The sequence below is a fragment of the Hyla sarda genome, chromosome 1 (assembly GCF_029499605.1).
Source record: "Hyla sarda isolate aHylSar1 chromosome 1, aHylSar1.hap1, whole genome shotgun sequence".
Lineage (NCBI taxonomy): Eukaryota > Metazoa > Chordata > Amphibia > Anura > Hylidae > Hyla > Hyla sarda.
In genome coordinates, this window is record NC_079189.1 from 135,168,487 (window position 1) to 135,194,449 (window position 25,963).

Here is a 25,963-nt window from a genome sequence, read left to right on the forward strand (position 1 = left end):
TAAATTCTGCCCCGGGGTGGAGTAGTGCCCGGGAGGAGGTCGATAGGGCAATCATAAGGCCTGTGAGGAGGTAGAGTCTCAGCTTGTTTTTTGCAGAAAACATCCGCGAAGTCCATATAGGCCTTAGGGAGACCGGTTACTGGAGGAACCACAGAGTTACGGCAAGGGTTACTGGGAACCGGTTTTAGACAGTTCTTGGAACAAGAGGACCCCCAACTCTTGATCTCCCCAGTGGACCAATCCAGGGTAGGGGAATGAAGTTGAAGCCAGGGAAGTCCAAGGAGAATTTCCGAGGTGCAATTGGGGAGGACCAAAAGTTCAATCCTCTCATGATGAGATCCGATGCTCATAAGAAGGGGCTCCGTGCGGAAACGTATGGTACAGTCCAATCTTTCATTATTTACACAATTGATGTAGAGGGGTCTGGCGAGACTGGTCACCGGGATGTTGAACCTGTTGACGAGAGAGGCCAAAATAAAATTTCCTGCAGATCCTGAGTCCAAGAAGGCCACTGTAGAGAAGGAGAAGGCTGAGGCAGACATCCGCACAGGCACAGTAAGACGTGGAGAAGCAGAGTAGACATCAAGGACTGTCTCACCATTGTGCGGAGTCAGCGTACGTCTTTCCAGGCGAGGAGGACGGATAGGACAATCTCTCAGGAAGTGTTCGGTACTAGCACAGTACAGGCAGAGGTCCTCCATACGGCGTCGTGTCCTCTCTTGAGGTGTCAGGCGAGACCGGTCGACCTGCATAGCCTCCACGGCGGGAGGCACAGGAACAGATTGCAGGGGACCAGAGGAGAGAGGAGCCGAGGAGAAGAAACGCCTCGTGCGAACAGAGTCCATATCTTGGCGGAGTTCCTGACGCCTTTCGGAAAAACGCATGTCAATGCGAGTGGCTAGGTGAATAAGTTCATGTAGATTAGCAGGAATTTCTCGTGCGGCCAGAACATCTTTAATGTTGCTGGATAGGCCTTTTTTGAAGGTCGCGCAGAGGGCCTCATTATTCCAGGACAATTCTGAAGCAAGAGTACGGAATTGTACGGCATACTCGCCAACGGAAGAATTACCCTGGACCAGGTTCAACAGGGCAGTCTCAGCAGAAGAGGCTCGGGCAGGTTCCTCAAAGACACTTCGGATTTCCGAGAAGAAGGAGTGTACAGAGGCAGTGACGGGGTCATTGCGGTCCCAGAGCGGTGTGGCCCATGACAGGGCTTTTCCGGACAGAAGGCTGACTACGAAAGCCACCTTAGACCTTTCAGTGGGAAACAGGTCCGACATCATCTCCAGATGCAGGGAACATTGGGAAAGAAAGCCACGGCAAAACTTAGAGTCCCCATCAAATTTATCCGGCAAGGATAAGCGTATCCCAGGAGCGGCCACTCGCTGCGGAGGAGGTGCAGGAGCTGGCGGAGGAGATGACTGCTGAAGCTGTGGTAGTAACTGTTGTAGCATAACGGTCAGTTGAGACAGCTGTTGGCCTTGTTGCGCTATCTGTTGTGACTGCTGGGCGACCACCGTGGTGAGGTCAGCGACAACTGGCAGAGGAACTTCAGCGGGATCCATGGCCGGATCTACTGTCACGATGCCGGCTGGCAGGTAGTGGATCCTCTGTGCCAGAGAGGGATTGGCGTGGACCGTGCTAGTGGACCGGTTCTAAGCCACTACTGGTTTTCACCAGAGCCCGCCGCAAAGCGGGATGGTCTTGCTGCGGCGGTAGTGACCAGGTCGTATCCACTAGCAACGGCTCACCTCTCTGGCTGCTGAAGATAGGCGCGGTACAAGGGAGTAGGCAAAAGCAAGGTCGGACGTAGCAGAAGGTCGGGGCAGGCAGCAAGGATCGTAGTCAGGGGCAACGGCAGAAGGTCTGGAAACACAGGCAAGGAACACACAAGGAACGCTTTCACTGGCACTAAGGCAACAAGATCCGGCAAGGGAGTGCAGGGGAAGTGAGGTGATATAGGGAAGTGCACAGGTGAACACACTAATTGGGACCACTGCGCCAATCAGCGGCGCAGTGGCCCTTTAAATCGCAGAGACCCGGCGCGCGCGCGCCCTAGGGAGCGGGGCCGCGCGCGCCGGGACAGAACAGACGGAGAGCGAGTCAGGTAGGGGAGCCGGGGTGCGCATCGCGAGCGGGCGCTACCCGCATCGCGAATCGCATCCCGGCTGGCAGCGGAATCGCAGCGCCCCGGGTCAGAGGACGTGACCGGAGCGCTGCCGCGGGGAGAGTGAAGCGAGCGCTCCGGGGAGGAGCGGGGACCCGGAGCGCTCGGCGTAACAATGTTCTAAAAATCCTCTAAAGCAAAAGTCACAAAAAAGTTGCACATATTTAGACTGCGACTTTCTGTGCACCAAATTTTGACAAGAAAAAAAGTCTAAATTCTTTAATAAATCTCCCCCTTTGTGTGGTATTTGCTGCATTGCAGGTTGCACTTATCATTGTAAAGAAATTTGCATTCATGTATTTAATGATAAGGCAGCAATTTGGCTGTCCCTGCCTTTGCTCTGACTAAGCATTAGTTTACTCTGCATTGTTGTGTTGTTGTGAACAGTACAACAGTGATGTATTGATATACATCCCTTGAAGTGGGCATTACCTAGGCAGCAAAAAAGGGGCCCCAGGTGGCCTATTAAGCCAGAGCTGACAACTTTTAGTACCTAGGCTGGTAAGAGGGTTTGCAAGGTTCCTGTGCAGGGCCTTTCTTCTTAAGGCGATTACTTTGTCTAGGTATAGGGCTTACATGTACAGGGATAGGGTGAAAGTCTGGTGTCTATACTCATCCTAGAAGTCCCTTAACCCCTTAAGGACCCTTGACGTACGCGTACGTCATGACACCCTGGTACTTAAGGACCCATGAAGTACACATGTGTGGACGTCAAGTGCTCTGCTGGCGCACTACAATGCTCAGAAGAGGAGGAGCGCCATTGAGCTTTTGAGAAAAAAATTGTTTGGAATGGAAGTCAGGGGCCATGTGCGTTTACAAAGCCCCCCGTGGTGCCAGAACAGTGGACCCCCCCCCACATGTGACCCCATTTTGGAAACTACACCCCTCATGTAATGTAATAAGGGATACAGTGAGCATTTACACCCCACAGGTGTCTGTCAGATTTTTGGAACAGTGGTCCGTGAAAATGAAAAGTGTAATTTTTCATTTGCACAGCCCACTGTTCCAAAGATCTGTCAAACGCCAGTGGGGTGTAAATACTCACTGCACCCCTTATTAAATTCTGTGAAGGGTGTAGTTTCCAGAATAGGGTCACATGTGGGGGAGGGGGTCCACTGTTCTGGCACCACGGGGGGCTTTGTAAACGCACATGGCCCCTGACTTCCATTCCAAACAATTTTTTTCTCAAAAGCTCAATGGCGCTCCTCCTCTTCTGAGCATTGTACTGCGCCAGAAGAGCACTTGACGTCCACACATGGGGTATTTCCATATTCAGAAGAGATAGGGTTTCAAATTTTGGGGGGCATTTCTCCTATTACCCCTTGTAAAAAATGTAAATTTGAGGGAAAACTAGCATTTTAGTGGAAAAAAAAAATTATTTACACATCCAACCTTCACGAAAAGTTGTCAAACACCTGTGGGGTGTTAAGGCTCACTGGACCCCTTGTTATGTGCCTTGAGGGGTGTAGTTTCCAAAATAGTATGTCATGTGGGTTTTTTCTTGCTGTCCTGGAAACATAGAGGCTTCCTAAATGGGACATGCCCCCCAAAAACTATTTCAACAAATTTTGCTTTTCAAAAGCTAAATGTAACTCCTTCTCTTCTGAGCATTGTAGTTTGCCCGCAAAGCATTTTACGTTCTAACATGGGGTATTTCCATACTCAGAAGAGATGGGGTTACAAATTTTGGGGGTCATTTTGTCCTATTATGCCTTGTAAAAAAATTTTATTTGAGGGAAAACTAGCATTTTAGTGAAAAAAAAATCATTTTGACATCCAACTTTAACGAAAAGTCGTCAAACACCTGTGTGGTGTTAAGGCTCACTGGATCCCTTTTTACGTGCCTTGAGGGGTGTAGTTTCCAAAATAGTATGCCATGTGTTTGTTTTTTTTGCTGTTCTGGCACCTTAGGGGCTTCCTAAATGTGACATGGCCCCCAAAAACCCTTTCAGAAAAACTCCCTCTCCAAAATCCCACTGTCGCTCCTTCCCTTTTGAGCCCTCTACTGCGCCCGCCGAACACTTGACATACACATATGAGGTATTTTCTTACTCGAGAGAAATTGGGTTACACATTTTAGGAAGATTTCTCTCCTTTTACCCCTTGTAAAAATTCAATAACTGGGTCTACAAGAACATGCCAGTGTAAAAAATGAAGATTTTGAATTTTCTCCTTCAATTTGCTGCTATTCCTGTGAAACACCTAAAGGGTTAACAAACCTTTTAAATGTAATTTTGAATACTTTGAGCAGTTTTTATAATGGGGTCATTTATGAGGTATTTCTAATAAGAAGGCCCTTCAAATCCACTTCAAAACAGAACTGGTCCCTAAAAAATTTCGATTTTGAAAATTTTGTGAAAAATTGGAAAATTGCTGCTATACTTTGAAGCCCTCTGATGTCTTCCAAAAGTAAAAACATTGTCAACTTTATGATGGAAACATAAAGTAGACATATTGTATATGTGAATCAATATAAAATTTATTTGGAATATTCATTTTCCTTATAAGCAGAGAGCTTCAAAGTTTAAAAAATGCAAAATTTTAAATTTTCTCATAAAATTTGGGAATTTTTTTACCAAGAAATGATGCAAGTATCGACAAAATTTTACCACTAACATAAAGTAGAATATGTCACGAAAAAATAATCTCGGAATCAGAATGAAAGGTAAAAGCATCCCAAAGTTATTAATGTTTAAAGTAACAGTGGTCAGATGTGCAAAAAATGGCCGTGTCCTACAGTGAAAATTGGCTGGGTCCTTAAGGGGTTAAAGGGGTATTCCAGGCAAAAACTTTTTTTTATATATCAAATGGCTCTGGAAAGTTAAACAGTTTTGTAAATCACTTCTATTAAAAAAATCTTAATCCTTCCAATAGTTATTAGCTTCTGAAGTTTTCTGTCTAACTGCTCAATGATGATGTCACGTCCCGGGAGCTGTGCATGATGGGAGAATATCCCCACAGGAACTGCACAGCTCCCGGGACGTGACATCATCATTGAGCAGTTAGACAGAAAACAACAACTCAACTTCAGAAGCTAATAACTATTGGAAGGATTAAGATTTTTTTAATAGAAGTAATTTACAAATCTGTTTAACTTTCCGGAGCCAGTTGATATATATATATATAAAAAAAAAGTTTTGGCCTGGAATACCCCTTTAATGTCCTATTTATCAGTTATCTGTTTGTTTTTGCTGTTGACAAGAATTGCTGTTGTATTTCTGGAACATTAGTGAGGAATTCATGCCAATCATTTTAAATAAGTTAATGTTTTAGCTTGTTTATTTTTCTTAGTTTTTGATTAGTGAAGGGAAAATAAATGAGAGGAAACGGGTCAGTGTTTGGGACAAAACTGTACTAAAGTGGCTGACTAAAATGGAATTTACATGTTGATAATCCAGGTAAAAACAACTACTTGCACCTAAACACGAAAAAACAAGTTAACATTGGGCTAAAGAGAAGCAACCATGAAGTGTGGAGAATTGGATGATATCTATTAATGATTCACCAATCTGCATTGGCCAAGAAGGGTATGCTGGAACTTTTCTTTCTGGTAGCATTTTAAAGAAACATATAACCAGTCTGTGATTCTGTGGAAGAGGGGGCCACGAGGAACAGTCTGTGGGAAAAAGAGAGGTCTTTTGGTATGATCTGGGGTATGAATATATTGTGAGGTCTTAACACCATAAGAAGCACCAATGGGGGACATTTATCAATGTTTGCTTATGTATTCCTTTTGTTAGTTATTTTTTTCTTACAATTTTTTTTTTGCTTATGTGTGACTTATTTATCAACTGGTTTCAGCCTTTCACGTAAGCAATTTTTCTTTTTTTGCTTTGGTAGTGGCTTTTTCTGCTCCATGTCTGAGCTGGATTATGCAACTTTTTTGTGACTTTCGCACTTGATAAATCTCTGACTACTGCAAGTCAAAAATCACTTTTTGCTTTGGTAAGCAAGATTTTTATTTTTTGCTTAGGGCACTGCACAATCAAAAGTCACAGAAAAAAGAGAGTAGTCTCAAGTGCGACTTTTGTGCGACAATTAAAAAAAAAAAACTACTAAATGCTTTGATAAATGTCCCCCCCATGTGTTTCAGCTTTGGCTATTTACAGTCTTAGAATTAAGGAATAGGTAGCTACAACCACAACAATAGGGACAGTGATAGATAGTGCCAGACGAGTACTAGTGTGAGAAAAAAGTTGTGTATCCCATACATTTTATCGTCATGTAAATAGTATGGGGGGGGGGGGGGGAAACTTTCCTCAAGTCTGGGCTTGGATATACCGGTAGTATTCAGTATGTGATGTAGAATAATATAGTGTCCAGTGTATTTAAAAAAAAATATTTAAAAAAATGATAATGCTCTCTGTGGTGTCCTTTGCAGGGCATTGCATCAGACAAACCACTACAGAAAATATTATAGATATATTGAAATTACTAAGCAAATGCTCATACATTATAATACATGATTATAAGGATAAAAACAAATTAGATGGTTAGATCCATTCATATAATAGCAGTTCCCCAATTGGCAAATATGTTCGTAGTGCTATATGTGTACAGAACGGGGTCGTGCTGTACCTAGCGAAGTGCAATGTCTCACAGTTCCAGGTGATAAAGAGATTGTAAAAATGAATCTGTTAGATAGTATCTTGTAGAGATACTTAGTGCGGCACCGTGCAGATGTTGTAAGTGTTGAGTAGAGCTGATTTCTATCAGGTAGGTGCTCTATGCAGCGATGCAGACCCCTTGTTGGTTTCACACTCTACCATGGCAGCGCAGGGATGGTATGTAGTGAGTGAAATGGGGGTTGTGGTGGATTGACTCTTGCCTGCAGTCCTCTGGAGGTATGTGGCTAGTGCGCTCTGCAGCGCTGGAGACCCCCTGTTTGTGGACCACTCTACCCCGACGGCACAGGGAAAGGTAATGCAAGTCTTGAGTGGGTTGGGGGTTTGGCACACTGTGCCTCTTACCAGTACTGCTGATGAGAGTGATTGCCGGATTTCCAACCGGGGAGATTTTCACTGGCTAGCAAGATATGTACAGTCCCAGGAGCATGCTCTTATTTAATCCTTGCGGTCCAGTTTGTGATAGTGTGAATCGTCAGGCTTGCCAGTATTGGGGTTCAAGCAGGTGTCTGGTGTATGTCTAGATGCATTTCAAGATACTCCTCTATCTAATTTTCAATAGCAATATTTGCAGTCTTAATTATGGTTACAATTCCCATGATACCCTGGGTGTTATTTAAGTTGGGTCATCATCATCTATACCTGTGTAATTGACTGACCTGTCAGCTATGCACTTCAAATAAAACATCTAAAAATCAACATACCAGTAAGCATAATATAATTTAAATATATATTTTACACTTTATATAGCATTGCAGACTTCCCACTTCATCTACTCAAACTGCATAACCCTACAATCTGCTAAATGTTTCTATCTGTCAATCATCACAATTCTAAGCACTGTAAAACACATGCTATGGGAATACAAATACCCACCATAGTTTACCTACTCTTCTGTGATATTGAGACCTACATGATTCCCATCCATTTCTCTCAGGAGTGGAACTGTCACATAAAAAGTGTAGTCCTGCACTCACCCACAGCCCCTATCCCTTCCTATTGCATATCCACCCTAACTGAAGGATCCACAACCATGCAGATGGTCCCTTCCTATCTACGCGCTGGGACATCAAGTCAAAATAACAAACTACACATACACAGTCAAAGGGTTCAGGGAACAGTCAGAAATACAAAAGGTAAATACACACTAAAAATACAGAGGGAGACAAACAAACCAACAGATAAATTAGAGTCACCAAGCCAAAATCAGAACTAGAGAGATGCTGCATAAGAAAGCAAAGGGTTAATCCAGAGTCAGGATACCAGAAAGAAGGATACAATACAGAATGCTAGCTATGTAAGTTACTTCTTTCACAGGCAACAAGTGAATGAACCTGGCAGACTTAAAGGGGTACTCGGGTGGAAAACTTTTTTTTAATTTTTTTTTTTTACATCAACTGGTGCCAGAAAGTTGAACAGATTTGTATATTACTTCTATTAAAAATTCTTAATCCTTTAAGTACTTATTAGCAGCTGTACACTACAGAGAAAATTCTTTTCTTTTGGGATTTCTTTTCTGTCACAACCACAGTGCTCTCTGCTGAAACCTCTGTCCATTTTAGGAACTTTCCAGAGCAGCATATGTTTGCTATGGGGATTTTCTCCTGCTCTGGACAGTTCTTGACATGGACAGAGATGTCAGCAGAGAGCACTGTGGTCAGACTGAAAATAACTCCATAACTTCCACTGTACTGTAGAATACAGCAGCTTGTACTGGAAGGATTAAGAATTATGAATAGAAGTTATTTACAAATCTATTTAACTTTTTTGTAATAGTTGATTTAAAAATTTTTGTTTTTCACTGGAGTACCCCTTTAAACTTTTCATTTTAATGGGACTGAGCTGCAATACTAAACACAGCCTTTACAAAAAGAGTAGCACTGTTACAGGAAGAAATCAGACATGTTTTCTGATCTCATACCACATTGTTAGCAATGCATCATATACAATAACACAGCTAATGAAGAAAGGGACCTTCCTCATTTTTACATCGGGGTCTCCAACATCCTTAAAGGGGTACTCCACTGGAAAACATTTTTTTTAAATCAACTGCTGCCAGAAAGTTAAACAGATTTGTAAGTTAAGTTTTGTACTGAAAGTATTAAGAATTTTTAATAGAAGTAATTTACAAATCTGTTTAATTTTCTGGCATCAGTTGATTTAAAAAACAAAAATAAATGAAGTTTTCCACCGGAGTACCCTTTTACATACCCAGTACTAGCAGGGTGTGGATGCAAGATGGGATGTGATTGAATAAAGAAACAACAGCAAAAACAAGCTAAGCCAGGAAAAGTTTAACCCTTCGGACCAAACTGGGACGAGTCACTGCAGGAGAATTTACCACACGGCAGCCTGTAGAGATCACACAGCACATCATGACAAGAAAGCTTTGTCTGCGAAGCTGCCTATGCTGTGGGTCCCTGTCCCCTTCTCTCAGCTGTATTCCTATCTGTGCCCCTGACCCCTCTATAGCCATCTGCCCCAGGATGAAGACCTACAAAGTGAGAGGGATGAGTTAATACAGAGATTAGTGTATATGAGTCCAAGTGAGAGTGTGTGTGTTTATGTATGTTCATGCATCTGCTTGTGCCTTTAAAGGAGTGTTTCCCAACCAGTGTGTCTCCAGCTGTTACAAAACTACAACTCCCAGCATGCCCAGACAGACTTTGCAGCAATTAACCTCCCAGTCACTTTCTTCAGCATTGTATTACAGAGAGGGGCAGATAGCTGTTTGTTGCATCATACATTTCAACAAGCTGCCTCCACTTCATAAACCTTAGCAGAGGAGGCAGGAATAATCTTTAAACCCAATTCTGTGTCTTTGTTCCACAACAAATCATCTGCTGGTTATACTAGTCTGTAGACTGTATAATAGCCAGCATTCCATTCCTAATAGTCTTTGACATAATAAAATTTTGTGTTTAGTACACAGCTTGTTTCTGCTGCAGCGCTGTTGTGTACTGCTGGTGTTGTGCAAAAATATGTATTTTTTAAGCGTACTGTACCACATTTTTCTGCCCTCATAAGTGCATACCACATATGTACATCTAAGTAGTGTACTATTTTGTACTTGTTAATCTGTCAAGGGCCTAGATACATTGAAAGTCCAGGAAAAAGTAATCTCCAGCTGGTGTTTTACTAAAATACGTTTTTTTAAGCATACTGTACCACATTTTTCTGCCCTCATAAGTGCATACCACATACCTACATCTAAGTGGTGTACTATTTTGTGCCTGTTAATCTGTCAAGGGCCTACATCAAGCATGTCAAACTCAAAGGCTAACATGGCCAAAAAAAAATAAGGTTTAAGTTTATGTGGGCCGCATCCATAAAAGGACATAGTAACACCGTCCCTTGAATTCTGGGAGCGTGACGTGACGTGAGCGAACGTCAATACAAGGCTCCCACTTTAGGTTGGCAGTGTAGTTCCCCCACATTCGGTTGGCAGTATAGTTCCCCCATATTAGGTTGGCAGTATAGTTCCCCCAAATTAGGTTGGCAGTATAGTTCCCCCACATTAGGTTGGCAGTATAGTTCCCCACATTAGGTGCAGTATAGTTCCCCCACATTAGGTGCAGTATAGTTCCGCCACATTAGGTGCAGTATAGTTCCCCAACATTAGGTGCAGTATAGTTGCCCCACATTAGGTTGGCAGTATAGTTCCCCACATTAGGTTGTCAGTACAGTTCCCCACATTAGGTTGGCAGTATAGTTTCTGACATTAGGTGCAGTATAGTTCCCCACATTAGGTTGGCAGAATAGTTCCCCCACATTAGGTTGGCAGTATAGTTCCCCCACATTAGGTTGGCAATATAGTTCCCCACATTAGGTGCAGTATAGTTCCCCCACATTAGGTTGGCAGTTTAGTCCCCCCCATTAGGTTGGCAGTATAGTACAGTAGTGTTGCTTGCGAATATTCGCAATTCGAATATTATTCGCGAATATCGCATATTCGCGAATTCGCGAATTCCGCGACTATAGCGCTACATATTCGTAATTACGAATATTCGTTTTTGTTTTTTTTTTCTTCACAGTACACATCACAGTGATCACCCCTCTCTGCTTCCAGCTTGTGTGGTGTAAAGAAGGCTGTAATACTACTGTGTGAGACTGGCGTGCGAAAATTTGCATATGCGAAAATTAGCACATGCTAATTTTCGTATATGCGAATTTTCGCGTATGCTAATTTTGTGTATGCTAATATTCACATATGTTAATTTTCGCATACGCGTATTTTCGCATATGCGAAAATAAAACGAAAATATAACGAATATGCGAATATTCGCGAATATATGACGAATATTCGTCCATATATTCGCGAATATTCGCGAATTCGAATATGGCCTAAGCCGCTCAACACTATAGTACAGTATAGTTCCCTCCCATTAGGTGCAGTATAGTTCCCCCACATTAGGTGCAGTATAGTTCCCCCACATTAGGTGCAGTATAGTTCCCCCACATTAAGTGCAGTATAGTTCCCCCACATTAGGTGCAGTATAGTTTCCCACATTAGGTGCAGTATAGTTCCCCACATCAGGTGCAGTATAGTTCCCCACATTAGGTTGGCAGTATAGTTCCCCACATTAGGTGCAGTATAGTTCCACCACATCAGGTGCAGTATAGTTCCCCACATTAGGTTGGCAGTATAGTTCCCCACATTAGGTTGGCAGTATAGATCCCCACATTAGGTGCAATATAGTTCCTCACATTAGGTGCAGTATGGTTCCCCCACATTAGGTTGGCAGTATAGTTCCCCCACATTAGGTTGGCAGTATAGTTCCCCCACATTAGGTTGGCAGTATAGTTCCCCCACATTAGGTTGGCAGTATAGTCGTCCCCCCCATTAGGTTGGTAGTATAGTTCCCCCCCATTAGGTTGGCAGTATAGTTCCCCCATTAGGTTGGCAGTATAGTTCCCCACATTAGGTGCAGTATAGTTCCCCCACATTAGGTGCAGTATAGTTCCCCCACATTAGGTGCAGTATAGTTCCCCCACATTAGGTGCTGTATAGTTCCCCCATTAGGTGCAGTATAGTTCCTCACATTAGGTTGGCAATATAGTTCCCCACATTAGGTTGGCAGTATAGTTCCCCACATTAGGTTGGCAGTATAGTTTCCCCCATTAGGTGCAGTATATTTCCCCCACATTAGGTGCAGTATAGTTCCCCACATTAGGTTGGCAGTATAGTTCCCCCACATTGGGTTGGCAGTATAGTTCCCCCACATTAGGTTGGCAGTATAGTCCCCCCCATTAGGTTGGTAGTATAGTTCCCCCCCATTAGGTTGGCAGTATAGTTCCCCACATTAGGTTGGCAGTATAGATCCCCACATTAGGTGCAATATAGTTCCTCACATTAGGTGCAGTATGGTTCCCCCACATTAGGTTGGCAGTATAGTTCCCCCACATTAGGTTGGCAGTATAGTTCCCCCACATTGGGTTGGCAGTATAGTTCCCCCACATTAGGTTGGCAGTATAGTCCCCCCCATTAGGTTGGTAGTATAGTTCCCCCCCATTAGGTTGGCAGTATAGTTCCCCCCCATTAGGTTGGCAGTATAGTTCCCCACATTAGTTGCAGTATAGTTTCCCCACATTAGGTGCAATATAGTTCCCCCACATTAGGTGCAGTATAGTTCCCCCACATTAGGTGCTGTATAGTTCCCCCATTAGGTGCAGTATAGTTCCCCACATTAGGTTGGCAATATAGTTCCCCACATTAGGTTGGCAGTATAGTTCCCCACATTAGGTTGGCAGTATAGTTTCCCCCATTAGGTGCAGTATAGTTCCCCCACATTAGGTGCAGTATAGTTCCCCACATTAGGTTGGCAGTACAGTTACCCACATTAGGTTGGCAGTATAGTTCCCCACATTAGGTGCAGTATAGTTCCCTCACATTAGGTGCAGTATAGTCCCCCCCCCCCCCATTAGGTTGGCAGTATAGTTCCCCCCATTAGGTTGGCAGTATAGTTTCCCCACATTAGGTGCAGTATAGTTTCCCCACATTAGGTGCAGTATAGTTCCCCCACATTAGGTGCAGTATAGTTCCCCCACATTAGGTGCAGTATGGTTTCCCCACATTAGGTGCAGTATAGTTCCCCCACATTAGGTGCAGTATAGTTCCCCACATTAGGTTGGCAGTATAGTTCCCCACATTAGGTTGGCAGTATAGTTCCCCACATTAGGTTGGCAGTATAGTTCCCCACATTAGGTGCAGTATAATTCCCCCCACATCAGGTGCAGTATAGTTCCCCCACATTAGGTGCAGTATAGTTCCCCCACATGAGGTGCAGTATAGTTCCACCACATTAGGTGCAGTATAGTTCCCTACATTAGGTGCAGTATAGTTCCCCCACATTAAGTGCAGTATAGTTCCCCACAATAGGTGCAGTATAGTTCCCCTACATTAGGTGCAGTATAGTTCCACCACATTAGGTGCAATGCAGTTCCCCCACATTAGGTGCAGTAGAGTTCCCCCATATTAGGTACAGTATAGTTCCCCCACATTAAGTTGGCAGTATAGTTCCCCCCACATTAGGTTGGCAGTATAGTTCCCCACATTAGGTTGGCAGTATAGTTCCTCACATTAGGTTGGCAGTATAGTTCCCCCACATTAGGTTGGCAGTATAGTTCCCCCCACATTATGTTGGCAGTATAGTTCCCCCACATTAAGTGCAGTATAGTTCCCCACATTAGGTGCAGTATAGTTCCCCCCACATTAGGTTGGCAGTATAGTTCCACCACATTAGGTGCAATGCAGTTCCCCCACATTAGGTGCAGTATAGTTCCCCCATATTAGGTGCAGTATAGTTCCCCCACATTAAGTTGGCAGTATAGTTCCCCCCACATTAGGTTGGCAGTATAGTTCCCCACATTAGGTTGGCAGTATAGTTCCCCACATTAGGTTGGCAGTATAGTTCCCCCACATTAGGTTGGCAGTATAGTTCCCCCATTAGGTTGGCAGTATAGTTCCCCACATTAGGTGCAGTATAGTTCCCCCACATGAGGTGCAGTATAGTTCCACCACATTAGGTGCAGTATAGTTCCCTACATTAGGTGCAGTATAGTTCCCCCACATTAAGTGCAGTATAGTTCCCCACATTAGGTGCAGTATAGTTCCCCCACATTAGGTGCAGTATAGTTCCACCACATTAGGTGCAATGCAGTTCCCCCACATTAGGTGCAGTATAGTTCCCCCATATTAGGTGCAGTATAGTTACCCCACATCAAGTTGGCAGTATAGTTCCCCCCACATTAGGTTGGCAGTATAGTTCCCCACATTAGGTTGGCAGTATAGTTCCCCACATTAGGTTGGCAGTATAGTTCCCCCACATTAGGTTGGCAGTATAGTTCCCCCCACATTATGTTGGCAGTATAGTTCCCCCTCATTAGGTTGGCAGTATAGTTCCCCACATTAGGTTGGCAGTATAGTTCCCCCACATTAGGTTGGCAGTATAGTTCCCCCCATTAGGTGCAGTATAGTTCCCCCCATTAGGTTGGCAGAATAGTTCCCCACATTAGGCTGGCAGTATAGTTCCCCACATTAGGTGCAGTATAGTTCCCCACATTAGGTGCAGTATAGTTCCCCCACATTAGGTGCAGTATAGTTCCCCACATTAGGTTGGCAGTATAGTTCCCCACATAAGGTTGGCAGTATAGATCCCCACATTAGGTGCAGTATAGTTCCCCAAATTAGGTGCAGTATAGTTCCCCACATTAGGTGCAGTATAGTTCCCCACAGTAGGTGCTGTATAGTTCCCCACATAAGGTTGGCAGTATAGATCCCCACATTAGGTGCAGTATAGTTCCCCAAATTAGGTGCAGTATAGTTCCTCACATTAGGTGCAGTATAGTTCCCCCACATTAGGGGCAATATAGTTCCCCACATTAGGTGCAGTATAGTTCCCCCACATTAGGCGCAGTATAGTTCCCCACATTAGGTGCAGTATATTCCCCCACATTAGGTGCAGTATAGTTTCCCCACATTAGGTGCAGTATAGTTCCCCACATTAGGTGCAATATAGTTCCCCCACATTAGGTGCAATATAGTTCCCCACATTAGGTGCAGTATAGTTCCCCCACATTAGGCGCAGTATAGTTCCCCACATTAGGTGCAGTATATTCCCCCACAGACATACAGCCTCCAGCCATATACAGTGTATGGCTGGAGGCTGTATGCCTGTGTACTGCCTTACTTCAGTGCTCTGACCACCACTCCTCCGGTCCGGCCATAGCAGTAGGTCCCGGGACCGGAGGAGCGGTGGTCTGAGCACCGAAGTTGACGTGCCGCTGGTCAGCGCGCGTCTTCCCCCTTCATGTTCCGCTCCTCCATGCCTCTGTTGCTATGGGCGTGCACACGGGACATCAGTGACGTCCCGGCGTGCGCTATCTCCCGGCAGCCCCAGCGTTTTTAAACTTAACGCGGGGCCGCTGAGAATTTCCGGGCCGCAAATATATTCATTGTGGGCTGCATGTTTGACACCCATGGCCTACATACTGTGAAAGGACAGCCAAAAGTAATTACCGGCTGTACAGTAGCACAATTTTCTGCCCTCACAAGTGCATATCACATATGTACATCTAAGTAGTGTACTATTTTGTACCTGTTAATCTGTCAAGGGCCTAGATACTGTGAAAGTCCAGGCAAAAGTAATCACCAGCTGGTGTTTTACTAAAATAAGTTTTTGTAAGTGTACTGTACTGCATGTTTCTGCCCTCGTGCATACCACATACCTACCTCTAAGTAGTGTACTATATTAAACCTGTTAATCTGTCAAGGGCCTAAATACTGTGAAAATACAGGCAAAAGGAATCACCGGCTGGTGTTTTACTAAAATACGTTATGTAAGCGTACTGTACCACATTTTTCTGCCCTCATAAGTGCATACCACATACGTACATATAAGTTGTGTACTATTTTGTACCTGTTAATCTTTCAAGGGCCTAGATACTGTGAAAGACCATGCAAAAGTTATCACCGGATGAGGTTTTACTAAAATATGTTTTTTTTAAGTGTACTGTAGCGCATTTTTCTGCCCTCATAAGTACATACCACATACCTACCTCTAAGTAATGTACTATTTTAAACTTGCTAATCTGTCAAGGGCCTAGATAGTGTGAAAGTCCAGGCAAAACTACTCACTGGCTTGTGTTTTTTCTCAGATACTTTTTTAAGTGTACTGTAGCGCATTTTTCTGCCCTCATAAGTGCATACCACATACGTACATCTAAGTAGTGTACTATTTTGTACCTGTTAATCTGTCAAGGGCCTACTGTCACGATTCGGCTTACAGGTAGTGGATCCTCTGTGTCAGCGAGGGATTGGCGTGGACCGTGCTGGTGGACCGGTTCTAAGAGGCTACTGGTGTTCACCAGAGCCCGCCGCAAAGCGGGATGGTCTTGCTGCGGCAGTAGCAACCAGGTCGTATCCACTAGCAACGGCTCAACCTCGCTGACTGCTGAGAAGGCGTGGGACAGAAGGACTAGGCAGAGGCAAGGTCAGACGTAGCAGAAGGTCTGGGCAGGCGGCAAGGTTCGTAGTCAAGATGGATAGCAGAAGTTCAGGTAACACAGGCTTGGACAACACTAAACGCTTTCACTGGCACAAGGCAACAAGATCCGGCCAGGGAGTGCAGGGGAAGTGATGTGATATAGCCAGGGAGCAGGTGGAAGCCAATTAAGCTAATTGGGCCAGGCACCAATCATTGGTGCACCGGCCCTTTAAGTCTCATAGAGCCGGCGCGCGCGCGCCCTAGAGAGCGGAGCCGCGCGCGCCAGCACATGACAGCAGGGGACCGGGACGGGTAAGTGACTTGGGATGCGATTCGCGAGCGGGCGCGTCCCGCTGTGCGAATCGCATCCCCGACGGCCATGTCAGTGCAGCGCTCCCGGTCAGCGGGACCGACCGGGGCGCTGCAGGGAGAGAGACGCCGTGAGCGCTCCGGGGAGGAGCAGGGACCCGGAGCGCTCGGCGTAACACCTACATACTGCGTAAGGACAGCCAAAAATAATCACCCGCTGGTGTCTTACTCCAATACGTTTATTCAGCGTACTGTAGCGCATTTTTCTGCCCTCAAAAGTGCATACCACATACGTACATCTAAGTGGTTTACTATTTTGTATCTGTTAATCTGTCAAGGGCCTAGATACTGTGAAAGTCCAGGCAAAAGTAATCACTGGCTGGTATTTTACAAAAATACGGAGTTTTTAAGCCCTCATAAGTGCATACCACTTACCTACATCTCTAAATAGTGTACTATTTGTTACCTGCTAATCTGTCGTGGGCCTACATACTGTGAAAGTCCAGGGAAAAGTAATCACCGGCTTGTGTTTTACAAAAATATGTTTTTTTAAGCGTACTGTACCACATTTTTCTGCCCTCATAAGTGCATACCTGATACCACATACCTACATCTAAGTTATCTGTCTGTTAAGGGCCTACATACTGTGATAGTCCAGGCAAAAGTACTCTCCGGCTGGTGTTGTACTCAGGTACTTTGTTAAGTGTACTGTAGCGCATTCTTCTGCCCTCATAATTGCATACCACATACCTACATCTAAGTAGTGTTCTATTTTGTACCTGTTAATCTGTCAAGGGCCTATGTACTGTGAAAGGACAGCTAATAGTACACCCCTGCTGCTGTTCTAGGCAAATACTGTTTTAAGCATAGTGAAGCATATTGTACTCCCCTGATATACACAAGAATTATGTCAGGCACAGTAGTGCCAGGACGTGCACAGTGGAGTGACAGAGCAGAAAATTCATCAGGCGCAGCAGAGGTCGCAGCAGAGTTGGGGCGTGTGGCAGCCGGAGTCACAGTGAGAGGTCTGAGCTCCCGGTGTCAGCTAGCAGTCGTGTCTCAACCAGCAACCCAGCAACCGTGATTGATCGGTTCACTTTATCCCAAGTGACATTCGACACCCCCAGTCAACAGTCGGTGGGTTCCTCAGACTCAACGCTCACTTGGCATGGCCCTCATGCTGCTGCTGCCACCTCAAGGCTCTGTCATTGTGTTGCTCTATGGTCTCCTCATGTTAATGCTACCATCTCCAAGCTCTGTCATTGAGGCACCATATCGTCTCCTCATGCTGATGCTGCCACCTCCAGGCTTTATCATTGTGCTGCTCTATGGTCTCCTCATGCTAATGCTACATCCTTCAGGCTCTGTCATTGTGACACCATATCGTCTCCTCATGCTGATGCTACTACTTCCAGGCTCTGTCATTGTGCCACCATATGGTCTCCTCATGCTGCTGCTGCTGCCACCTCCAAGCTCTCTAATTGTGCTGCTCTATGGTCTCCTCATGCTGATCCTGCCACCTCCAGGCTCTCTCATTGTGCTGCTCTATGGTCTCCTCATGCTAATGCTACCTCCTTCAGGCTCTGTCATTGTGACACCATATCGTCTCCTCATGCTGATGCTACTACCTCCAGGCTCTGTCATTGTGCCACCATATGGTCTCCTAATGCTGCTGCTGCCACCTCCAAGCTCTCTAATTGTGCTGCTCTATGGTCTCCTCATGCTGATCCTGCCACCTCCAGGCTCTCTCATTGTGATGCTCTATGGTCTCCTCATGCTGATGCTACCACCTCCACTTTCTGTCATTGTGCAACCATATGGTCTCCTCATGCTGATGCTACCACCTCCAGGCACTGTCATTGTGCCGCAATATGGTCTCCTCATGTTTATGCTGTCACCTCCAGGCTCTCTATTTGTGCTGCTCTATGGTTTCTTCATGCTGATGCTGCCACCTCAAGGCTCCCTAATTGTGCTGCTCTATGGTGTCCTCATGCTGATGCTACCACCTCCACGCTCTCTCATTGTGCTGCGACGAATACTGCAAAACATAATTAAGGTGCTGGTCCCCTCTGCATTAGGGTCACTTTCAGGACTCCTGATGCTGCTGCACCTCCAGGCTGTCTCATTCAACCACTATATGGTATCCTTATGCATCAGCCATCTCCAGTCGGTGCCATTCGGCCACTATATGGTCTCTTCATGCTGCCACAAACTTCAGGCAGTCATTCAGCCACTATATGGTCTCCTCAGACTGATGCCACCTCCAGGCTCTGTCATTGTGCGGCCATGTGAAATGTGACTCCTTGTTAAATGTGGTCCTTTGTACCCACGCGCCAGGGCCCGGGACACTAAAACCTGGGAGTTAACATTTCAATTTCAAAATCCTTAATTTCAATTTCAAAATCTTAAATTTCAATGGTCTCCTCATGCTTCTGCCAACTCCAGGCTGTGCCATTCAGACACTATATAATCTCCTCATGCTTCACCCACCTCCAGGCTGTGCCATTCATCCAATATATTTTTTACAGATGCTTCAACCACCTCCAGGCTGTACCATTCATCCAATATATGGTTTACTGAGGCTCCAGCCAGCTCCAGTCTGTGTCATTTAGTAACTACATGCTTTAGTGGTGCTGCTGGGCCTAGGACATTACCTATATATGTTTATGGTAGCACTAGGTACCATACATCTTCAATGGAAATTTCAAAATTCATCATTTAATCTTAGGGGTTGTGAATCCCTCTTGTGTACTCATGCTGCTGCCAGCTTTAGTCTGTGTCATTCAGGAACTACATGCTTTAGTGATGCTGCTGGGCCTAGGGCATTACCTGTATATGTTTATGGTGGCACTAGGTACCATACATCTTCAATGGAAATTTCAAAATTCATCATTTAATCTTAGGGGCTGTTAAGCCCTCTTGTGTACTCATGCTGCTGCCACCTCTAGTCTGTGTCATTCAGCAACTAAATGCTTTAGTGATGCTGCTTGGCTAGGACATTGCCTATATATGTTTATGGTATTTCTAGGTACCATACATCTTTAATGGAAATTTCTAAATTAATCTTTTATTCTTAGAGATTGTGAGGCCCTATCGTCTCCTCATCTGCCTCTAACTCCAGGCTGTGCCTTTCCGACACTATATGGTCTCCTCATCTGCTGCAAACTCCAGGCTGTGCCAATCAGACACTATATGGTCTTCTCATGCTGCCACAAATTCCAGGCTGTGCCATTCAGCCACTTTATGGTCTCCTCATTCTGCCACAAACTCCAGGCTGTGCCATTCAGCCACTATATGGTCTCTCCTCATGCTTCAGCCACCTCCAGGCTGTGCAATTCAGCCACTATATGGTCTCCTCATGCTTCAGTCACAGCCAAGCTGTGTCATTAAGCCAGTATATGGTCTCCTCATGTTGCCAACACCTCCACGTTCTGTCCTTCAGCCACTATCTGGTCTCTTCATGCTGCAAAAACCTCCACGCTGTGTCATTTAGCCACTATATGGTCTCCTCATGCTGCCAACACCTTCACGCTGTGTCATTCAGCCACTATATGGTCTCTTCATACTGATGCCACCTCCAGGCTCTGTCATTGTGCTGCCATGTGACTCCTTGTTAGATTTGGTCCTTTGTACTCACACGCCGGGGCCCAGGACACTAAAACTTGGGAGTTAAAATTTCAATTTCAGAATCCTCAATTTCAAGAAAAAAAAAATCTTAAATTTCTATTTAAAAATCTTAAATGAATCAATCAATCAGATCCAAAAACTTTTGATATGTTGTAAGGCATGCAAAACCAAAAAGTTTAGCTATTTCTTTCATTAGAACATTTTCAATATTTCATACTGAAAAAGCCAGTCAATCAATTGCCCCCAGGCCCCCCCCCGCCTGCTTGGACACATTTTAGTCTTGCTGTGTCCATGCATCATCACCTATGTCATGGACCTACTTCCTTGATTGACAGCTGTGAGCACAGGGCTCATGGCTGGAGGAAAAATCCTCACACTGTCAGCTTGTGTCGCGCTACTGTCAGTAAGGACAAGCTGGGAGTTGTAGTTTTGCTAATGCTAGGGGAGATGTGAGCAGACAGCATACTGAGGGAGGGGGCGGATACCTGCACAGTGAGGCCACGCCCCCTCCATTTGAGAGGAATTCAGACTAGTGAGCTAAATTTTATGGATCTGACAGGTACGCTTTAAATTTCAATGGTCTCCTCATGCTTCTGCCAATTCCAGGCTGTGCCATTCAGACACTATATGGTCTCCTCGTGCTTCAGCCAATTCCAGGCTGTTTCATTCAGACAATATATAGTTTACTGATGCTGCTTAATTTCAAAATTAATCTTTTAATGTTAGGGATCGTGAAACCCTAGTGTCTACTCATGCTGCTTGCAGCTCCAGGCTGTGTCATTCAGCAACTTTATGGTCTCCTCATGCTTCAGCCAACTCAAGGCTTTGCCATTCAGACACTATATGGTCTCTCTTCATGCTTCAACCAACTCCAGGCTGTGTCATTCAGCCACTATATGGTCTCCATATATTGACTATGTATTGCAGGAAACATGTGGCTATCCTTGAGTTACTCTCCCAGCATTATTGCCATGTTGATACCAGACCAGTAATAAAAGGAATATTGCCAAGGACTAGCAGAAACAGGGAACTGTGGATACTGACCACCAGCTGTTGAAATTGACTGACTATCCCAGGTGGTAGATTTACCATTTTGAAGTTCCTCAGTTCCAGTAGGCTTGTGGTTTTTCCAGTTGCAGAATTAAGTTGTATCATGTTTTCCTGTTCCTCCGATGAGCTAATGTCACTGGAACACACAATACTCATATTGTCATCTAATGAAGGATCCTTTTCTTCAGAGAACATATGTATCATTTTCTTATTTTGAATGTCAGGTGGTATTCTGACATTTTCTGATTATAAAGGAATTTTGAAATCTGGGACACAGGTAAAAATAAGTATTTTTAAGCGTACTGTAGCACATTTTTCTGCCCTCATAAGTGCATACCATATACCTGCATCCAAGTAGTGTACTATTTTGTACATGTCAATCTGTCAAGGCTCTATATACTGTGAAAGGACAGCCAATAGTACAAACCTGCGGCTGTTCTAGACAAATACTGTTTTAAGCATAGTGAAGCGTATTGTACCCCCTTATATACGCAATAAGTATGTCAGGCAGAGTGGTGAAATTTCAATTTCAAAATCCTTAATTTCAATTTCGAAATCTTAAATTTAAAAATCTTAAATTTCAATGGTCTCCTCATGTTTCAGCTAACTCCAGACTGTGTCATTCAGCCAATATATGGTTTACTGATGCTGTTGTGCCTGGGTCTGGGCCTAAACATTTTTTATGGTAGCACTAGCTACCCTAAATCTTCAATTAAAATTTCAAAATGTGTCTTTTTAATCTTAGGTATTGTGAAGCCCCAGTGTCTCCTCATGCTGCTGCCAAATCTAGGCTGTGCCATTCAGACACTATATGGTCTCCTCATGCTTCAGCCACATCCAAGCTGTTTCATTCAGACACTATATGGTCTCCTGATGCTTCAGCCAACTCCAGGCTGTGTCATTCAGCCAATATATGGTTTACTGATGCTGCTGGGCCTGGGTCCGGGCCTAAAATATTTTTTATGGTAGCACTAGCCACCCTAAATCTTCAATTTAAATTTCAAAATTTGTCTTCTAATCTTAGCTATCGTGAAGCCCTAGTGTCTACTCATGCTGCTGCCAACTCCAGGCTGTGCCATTCAGACACTATATGGTCTCCTCATGCTTCAGCCACATCCAAGCTATTTCATTCAGCCACTATATGGTCTCCTCATGCTGCCAACACCTCCACACTGTGTCATTCAGCCACTATATGGTCTCCTCATGCTGCCAACACCTCCATGCTGTGTCATTTAGCCACTGTATGGTTTCCTCTTACTGCCAACACCTCCACGCTGTGTCATTCAGCCACTATATGGTCTCCTCATGCTACCAACATTTCCATGCTGTGTCATTCAGCCACTATATGGTCTCCTCATGCTGCCAACACCTCCATGCTGTGTCCTTTAGCCACCTTATGGTCTCCTCATGCTGCCAACACCCCCACGCTGTGTCATTCAGAAACTATATGGTCTTCTCATACTGATGCCACCTCCAGGCTCTGTCATTGTGCCACTCTGCGGCAGTGATTCAGATCGAATCGGATCGAATTCGTATCGAATCCAATTTTTCAAAAGTTTGCTCATCTCTAGTAACAAATACACTGTGCAATACATTACACAACTTCTTAGTTATCCTCAGATTTGTCACATAATTTATTAGCTTGCATGGACACAGATTAGCCTCATTGAATTAGACTGATCAATATCTGGCACTTTCCTAAGTGACCTTGGTGAGTTGCACTGTTCATGTCTTCATATGTCTTATAGGTGGATGATTCCAGGGTCAGAGTAGGGGTAGGAGAGAAGACCCTCGGCATCATAGAGAAAGAAAGGCATTTGAGAGAGGGAAATGTTCATCAGATGATTCTGATTATAGTTAAATGATCCATATACGACCCCAATGGATGTGAGACAATCTGTAATTGTCAGGAAGTGGAAAGAGAAAGGATCAGATGATACACAGTTTGCTTGTAGTATGATACCATGGAGACATATACGTCTGGATAAGAGCAATATTTAAAAAACTATTGAAAAGAGAAACACTATTTACAAAATTGCTTAATTACTTAATTTTAAATTAGAAAATTCATGCATTGGGACATTGTTATACTAGTTGCTCAGTAACCAGTGTTACATACCTCACATGCCTGCCAATAATTCATGCACTTAATGGCTCACCTACTGCAAACCTCTATTCTCAGGTAGACAGCTGAATGGAAACCTTGGGATCAATATTCTCAATTAGTTTAAAGAGTATTTTAATTTACATGCAACAAGAGCCAAGAGAAAAGCAGAAAGGGAGATTTAGGAAAATGCATTTGCTGTCATGTCTAAATAGTCGTTTCGGAAATGCAAGGATTGATCCCCTCTAGTGTTTCAGCCATTTCTAAAGAGGCACGGTAGTCATATTGCACAAAGTTTGTACTTAAATCTAAGGACAGTGAAGATATGGGGGGGATCCCTTGTACTCCTGTTCACCTGTTTTTGGTGGACAAGAGTTGGAAAAAAAAAATTGCACAAGAATTTTGACTTTGCATACAAGGGAGCAAGCCTCCACGGCCTGACAGATTAAAGGTCATTCTGTGCTGGGTGCTGCTTTCGAGATGGAGACATGATGTCATATCACGCCCCTTTGTGACGTCATGCCATGCCCCCTCTATTAATGTCTATTGGAGGGGGTGTGACGGCACGTCTCTGTCTTGGGAGCAGCACCTGGCCCAGAATGCCGGGTGCTGCACTGAGATCGTGGGGGTCCTAGCAGAGGGACCCCCACGATCAGACATCTTATCCCCTATACTGTGGATAGGGGATAAGATTTCTAAGGCCGGAATGCCCCTTTAAGGGTACGTTCCCAGGATCTGCTGAATATTTTGTGCAGCAGATTTTGCTACCCAGTGAAGTTAATGGGTAGCAAAATCAGCTGCACAAAATATGCGGCAAAAATATGCAGCAGATCCTGTACGTGTGAACATACCCTAAATGTAGTTCATGCCAATAACTGGTGTGAATTATATCAGAAATCTAAGCTCATATCAAGTCAGAAAGGGAATTTACTGAATGTCATGCACCACATTGTTTTCCTTTCAAAGTTTGATGCACAGCAGGTACATATCATTTACTATTAATGTACACTGTGGGCAATACACTTTTGACATGTTCATGTATATTGCTATTATAAATCATCTATATATATAAAACTCAATGTGTGTGTGTGTATGTGTGTATATGTGTGTGTATGTTCCACAATCACGTCCAAACGGCTAAAGATATTAACATGAAACTTTCCACATATGTTACTTATATGCCAACAACAAACATAGGATAGGCAATTTAACCCTTACTCACCCCCATTTGCCAGGGTCAGGGTTTTATTTAAAGTCCCATACAAGTCTATGGGAAATGTATGTTACTGCATAACTTCCAAACGGCTGGAGATATTTCGATAATACTTGGTCACAGGTTACTTATATGTCCACTTAAAATATAGGATAGTTAATTTAAACCTAAACTACCCCCATTTGTGAGGGTCGGGGTTTTTTGTTTAAATTTTCATGCAAACCAATGAGAAATGTATGTTCCCATATTACTTCCTCACGGCTGGAGATATTTCAATACCTGGTACACATATTACAGGTCGGGATATGAGGACAGGATGGGAGGTCAGGATAGGAGGTCGGGATAGGAGGTCGAGATAGGAGGTTGAGATAGGAGGTCGGGATAGCAGGACGGGATAGGAGGTCGGGATAGGAGGTCTGGATAGGAGGTCGAGATAGGAGGTTGAGAAAGGAGGTTGGGATAGAAGGTCGGGATAGGAGGTCGGGATAGGTGGTTGAGATAGGAGGTCGAGATAGGAGGACAGGATATGAGGACGGGATATGAGGACGGGATATGAGGACGGGATAGGAGTTCAGGATAGGAGGTCAGGATAGGAGGTCAAGATAGGAAATCGAGATAACATGATGGGATAGGAGGACAGGATATGAGGACAGCTATGAGGACGACATATGAGGATGGGATAGGAGGTCAGGATATGAGGTCAAGATAGGCGGTCGAGATAGGAGGATGGGATAGGAGGACGAGATAGGAGGTCGGGAAAGGAGGTTGGGATAGGAGTTCGACATAGGAGGTTGAGATAGAAGGTCGAGATAGGAGGACGGGATATGAGGACGGGATAGGAGGACGGGCTAGGTAGTCGGGATAGGAGGTCGGGGTATGAGGACGGGATATAGGGTTGGGATATGACAACAATATATGAGGACAGGATATGAAGTCAAATGCTTCATTTGTTGATTTTCCTCCACAACAAGGATTAGGAAGGAAAAACCAGGCAACGCCGGGTACTCAGCTAGTCTATCTATATATATATATATATATATATATATATATATGTATATATATATATAAAACTCAATTTGTGTGTGTGTGTATGTATGTGTGTGTATGTTCCAGCATCACGTCCAAACGGCTAAAGATATTAATATGAAACTTGGCACACATGTTACTGTTACTTATATGTCAACAACAAACATAGGATAGGTGATTTAACCCTTAATCAGCCCCATTTGCCAGGGTTGGGGTTTTTGTTTAAAGTCCCATACAAGTCTATGGGAAATATATGTTACTAAATATCTTCCAAACGGCTGGAGATATTTTGATGATACTTGGTCACATGTTGCTTATATGTCCACTTAAAATATAGGATAGTTAATTTAACCCTTA

The 25,963-nt window shown here is 44.2% G+C and overlaps 1 protein-coding gene across 4 annotated transcripts in view; it reads right to left on the minus strand.

Moving 5' to 3' along the window:
- Nucleotides 1-25,963, minus strand: part of RXFP1 (relaxin family peptide receptor 1) — a 379,356-nt gene that overhangs the window by 222,999 nt on the left and 130,394 nt on the right. The window contains exon 1 of one of the 4 annotated variants that reach the window (XM_056561781.1): nucleotides 23,383-23,465. The exons of the other annotated variants lie outside the window; for them this stretch is intronic. Within the exon in view, the coding sequence (XP_056417756.1) occupies nucleotides 23,383-23,406 (24 nt within the window). The 5' untranslated portion in view covers nucleotides 23,407-23,465. Of the gene's footprint in view, nucleotides 1-23,382; nucleotides 23,466-25,963 lie in introns of those variants that run through there. 4 annotated transcript variants of the gene reach the window in all.